This window comes from Gracilinanus agilis, unplaced genomic scaffold, assembly GCF_016433145.1.
Source record: "Gracilinanus agilis isolate LMUSP501 unplaced genomic scaffold, AgileGrace unplaced_scaffold59179, whole genome shotgun sequence".
Classification (NCBI taxonomy): Eukaryota; Metazoa; Chordata; class Mammalia; order Didelphimorphia; family Didelphidae; genus Gracilinanus; species Gracilinanus agilis.
The window spans coordinates 880-5,833 of record NW_025394677.1 but is presented as its reverse complement, the minus strand read 5'-3'; the positions used below and the strand labels follow the sequence as shown (position 1 = coordinate 5,833).

Below are 4,954 nucleotides of genomic sequence, written 5' to 3'. Positions count from 1 at the left end.
CAGATACAGGCCCAATTGTAAATATACAAAGACAAAGAAACAGATAGATATGAGAAACCCAATATTTCTTTGCTGCTGAGGCTATTGTTACCAGCCTTAATTAGCTCTTCCATTAAAAGAAAGCATTTATTGGTTCAGTTTAACTCATTGGCAGTCATTACATATGTCTTTACACAGTCTGCTACTGCACACCTTGCTCTCTCAAATACACACAAAACATATTACTCTATAATTTATCATTTTCCTAAAGACTTTGCTGACTAGAGAACAAGGTTATAACATATCACTAAGCTCCAAGTCCAATTTGAAGCAAGAAAAGAACTGAGAACATGACATATTCCTAGGCTAAAATATATAATTTCTTCAAACCTACCCCCCCCAACAAAAACAATTGGAGAAAATCATACAAAAGCAATTCAAAGTATACATGGATAGGAAAACAAAACTTCCTCTCCCTTCAGAACTTCAGAGAATGTCAAATGACAAGCTCTTCCTCTACCATAAAAAAATAAATTGAAGGTCTTCATTGAAGACTAAGAACGCATTTCATGTCCCACTGAATATCTTTCAATCATAGGAGGAGAAAATTTTGAAGGATGAATTACATTCAAAAGATGATTCTAAAAGTGTGCAGCTTTAAATATTGCCAATTATTTACAAATTTAAAACTTGTATCCTTCTAATACAAACTAGGACATGAAGCAAACACAAAGGAGTACATACAAAATTATTCACTCAACCTCTTTTGCCTGCAGAAAAAATTTGATTGTTGGGAATCTGGAGAGAACCAATCCATAGCCAAAAGACCCTAACAGAAACTGTCCATTTGTGCAAAATTATAACACTTGAACCCTATAGAATAGGGGAGGTCTTGATAAAGCTCTGGACTCTAGCACTTCTTTCCCTCTCTGACCTCTACCTTGATCTATTACTTTTACAACTTCACAAAAAGAAACCCTGAAGCAAATTCCTGAGCAAAGTAATATTTCTTACACAGCCATGCTCTGTGAAAATAAATGGATCAGAGGCTGGACCACATTTATGCCAAAGACCCCAACAAAACAACAATTTCCTTGTTTATGTTTTGGGAAATAAAGAACAAAGAACAGGATAGGGTAGATGATATCAAGGCAATAAGGGTAGCATGACTGCTTACAAAGCTGAAGGATAGTTCTGAACATGACTGGTTGGAAGTTTGGTCATGTGTGATCCTACCTTCACTTCTTCTCTCATAAAAATGAGAAGTGCTCAATACTTGAGTGCAAGTGTGAGATAGTGGTCTAGACTTGAGGTCAGCAATCCAGAGATCCTTGACCAGTAGCTGTTTGTGTAAAGATGCAGGGCCCAGACATGGCAAAATAGCTCAATGGATTGAGAGCCAGGCTTGGAGATGAGAGGTTCTGGCATCAAATCTAACTTCACACTTCTTATCTGTGTGATCCTGGGAAAGTCACTTAACTCCCACTGCCTAGCCCTTCCCACTCTTCTGCCTTGATACCAATAAACAGAATTGATTCTAAGACAGAAGGGAAGGGTTGAAAAAAAATATATGAGGCCCTTTAGTTTTACCTCCTCCCTGAGATCAGCTAAATTCCTTGCAGGAAGAATAAATCAGGGACTAGCAAGAGAGATGGATTTCTAAAAATTAACCCATTATAAGCCAGCTGAATTCTGAACTAAGTTCAGAGACAAGGAACCAAGACTTAAACAATTATAAGATAAAAGCAGCTATAAGACAAAATCAATTACTTATAAAAAGAATCAACAAGAAGATGATACAGAAAATATTTCAGTCTCCTCAACAACAAGTAAGCCATTTTTTACAATAGGGCTAAGAACTTGGGTCTGTGATTTCATTGGTACAGGAAATTCCTGGACAAGGAACCACATTCTGCATATGCAGGTCAGCATCTTCTTTACTACTTAGAGAAAGTAACCTACAGAACCAAGATGTTAAGGATCACACAACACAGATGTGTCCAACATAACACTTAAACCCAGATTGTCCTGGGTCTAAGCCCAGCTCTCTCCTTTTCACTTGCTCCTTGATTGATAACAAAGTAGATTGAGGAAGCTCCTGAATTCTACCTGTAAGTTTATGTTTCTTTAATTTTGTACTAAATTGTGTTTTGTTTTTATATCAAAATTGGATACTAATAAATATTCATTCCTGTGTCTTGGTTTATCATCAATACTCCACTCTGTGAATAGTAATGTGTCTTCTCCTCTCTTTATGGTATTTACCTATGCCTCCTATGGAATACTTCTCCACTGCAGAGGAAAATGTCATCCCAGTATCTTTGCCAAAAAAATCCAATGAACTGTATGGTACGTGGAGTCACAAAGAGATGGACACAGCTAAATGATTCAACAAGCATCTATGCAATACAAAATCTACCTTGTTGTGTGTTTGAAACAAAAGCCTATTTCTTATAGTAAAATGAGATCTCACTCTTTCTTAATGTTCCAATGTTCTCTCTTCACTGTGATTACTCCATACCTTGAAATAATGATTCCTCATCTCTCAATGGCTCTAAGAAAATAATCATTTTTAATGTAGTGCTCTTGGGTTTTATTCAGAACATTTTGTTGTTCTTATCCTCAAAATCATTGAGTTCGTCGACACCATTAAAATAGTTATTAGAAAAATATGAATTTAATTCATGGAAATGATACTAGAGAAGATTTATTAGAAGTTGCCTAGCTTGCCAACCTAAGGACCACTGAACTTTTCCTTCTATCTGACTTGCAATTGAAACCTATGTGTTTTTACTATCCCTATTGGAATAAGCTCTCCTTGAGAATAGAACTGTCTCACCTTTATGCTTGCATCTACAGCCCTCACATGCTATGTGCTTTTTCATTCATTGATATATACATTATATCATTGATCCTTACAACACCCTTATAAATGAGGTGCAGTTATTATCCTGAGACTCCAAGAGTTTAAATAACTAGCACAACGTCACAGAAATAATAAGCATGAGAATCAGGATTTGAAATCACTTCTTCCTTATCTCAAGTCCAACATTCTACCCAGGGCCAAGAAGCTTCTCCCTCTGAATAGCTGGCATGGAAATCTAATTTCTGTGTGGAACTGCAGCCTTTGGATTTCAATAATAAATAGTTTCTTCTCTGTGACTGTCCCCTCCCTTCTCTGTCACACTGCACTAATTTGCATCTCAGTAGAGAGTAGCTCAGTCTTTTCTCTGATCAACTGAATGTAGGGTCTGGACTCCAGAAACACCTGTAGATCTTCTTAACCTGGATAAATCAGGATTATTATGTAAAGCTGGTCACAAGGACTTCTGGACTCTTTCTGGCCAGTGACAGACAAACTCCAAAAACTGAAAAGGGAAAATTACCATCACAGTAGAAAAGCTGGTATTTCTGTCTTTCTGACAGTATCCAGAGTAGATATAGAAAAGAAAGGAAAAGCAGAGTGAAGGATTTCCATCCATCTTCTAACATGCCCAGTTTAAGTGAACTTGTAGCCTTTGTTGTGATCTCCATCATGTTCTTTCTGGGTGCCTGGATAAATGGCTTCATTGTGTTGCTGCAATGTATCACTTGGGTCAGAAATAGGAAAATTTCTTTTTCTGACTTCATCATTCTGAATTTGGCTCTCTCCAGAATCATCCTGCAAGGGTTACCAATGGCGGGTGTTGTGTTCATGGTTTTTTATCCTCATTTATTTCATGTAGGTTTATATGTGAAATTTCTCGATATTTTCTGGTGGTTTACCAACAACTTAAGCATCTGCCTAACCACCTGCCTCAGTGTCCTCTACTGCCTGAAGATTGCCAACTTCTCCAACCAGGCCTTCCTCTGGCTCAAGAGGAGGGTTTCTCATGTGGTTGTCCGGATTCTTGTGGGATCTGTGTTCTATTCCTTCACTATTTTGGCACTGATTCTAAAATACCACATTTCATCTTATACGAGTGAAATAAAACTCTCAGGAAATTACACTGAAGAAGACAAAAGAATAAGAACTCATTATTATCTGTTGAATTTTCTTGGTACTCTCTGGTCACTCATTCCACTCTCCATGTCCCTGACCTCATCTGTTCTGCTCATTCTCTCCCTGGTGAGACATACCAGGCACATGAAACATCATTCCATTGGCACGAGGGACCTGAGCACCATGGCCCATGTGAGAGCTACCAAAGTTATCCTCTCCTCTTTCATACTCTTCATTGGATACCTCCTGGCCTTCTTTCTTGCTAAGTCTACTTATTTCTTTCTAACCACCAAGATGTCAGAGATGATTTGGTCACCAATTTTCATAATTTACCCCTCTATTCAAACTTTCATTTTAATCCTGGAAAATCAGAAGCTGAAGCAGGCATTCCTCAGGATGTTCCAGGTCAAAAAGTGGTGGCTAAAATGTTAGACATTGGGAAATTTCCATACAAGGTTGAGGAAAAGTTTACTTACTTTCAAACTGTCTCAGGAATGAATTGAATGGGTTCTTTTCATTATTTTCCTCCATCTTTTCTCCTCCATTACATTACTTTACCCTTGATCAAAATTAAGGAAGTAATATGATTTAATGGAAAGAGGCCCAAATTGGATCCAAAGAATTGGATTACTCCCTCTGCTTATACTTTAGAACTTGTACAACTTATTTTACACTCCGCAGTCATTATTCTGTTATCCACAAAAAAAGACAATCTTTGATGATAGGATCACTGAATTCATTGAAGTTTTAAAATATAGTTATTATAACCTCCTAAGACATAGATAGGGATTCAACTTCTTTCCAGCTCTCTCTTTCCACCAGTGAATCTCACCCTCAGTGAAGTCCAAATTTATCACTGATTCTATATGGACCTCAGTGTGCATGAAAATAGAAATTCCCATACTCTGGAAGAAGTGCTTGATAACAACAGAAATTATAACTCTGTACATTGTCTTTAGTCACATTTCAATAAAATTGTAATTTAATGAAAAC

At 37.2% G+C, this 4,954-nt stretch overlaps 1 protein-coding gene across 1 annotated transcript; it reads left to right on the top strand.

Annotated features, from left to right (window-relative positions):
• Nucleotides 1–3,469: 3,469 nt before the first annotated feature.
• LOC123256460 (taste receptor type 2 member 3-like) lies at nucleotides 3,470–4,393 on the top strand. Its single transcript, XM_044685070.1, has one exon. The coding sequence runs from the start codon at nucleotides 3,470–3,472 to the stop codon at nucleotides 4,391–4,393; it is 924 nt and encodes a 307-aa protein (XP_044541005.1).
• The last annotated feature ends 561 nt before the right edge of the window (nucleotides 4,394–4,954 follow it).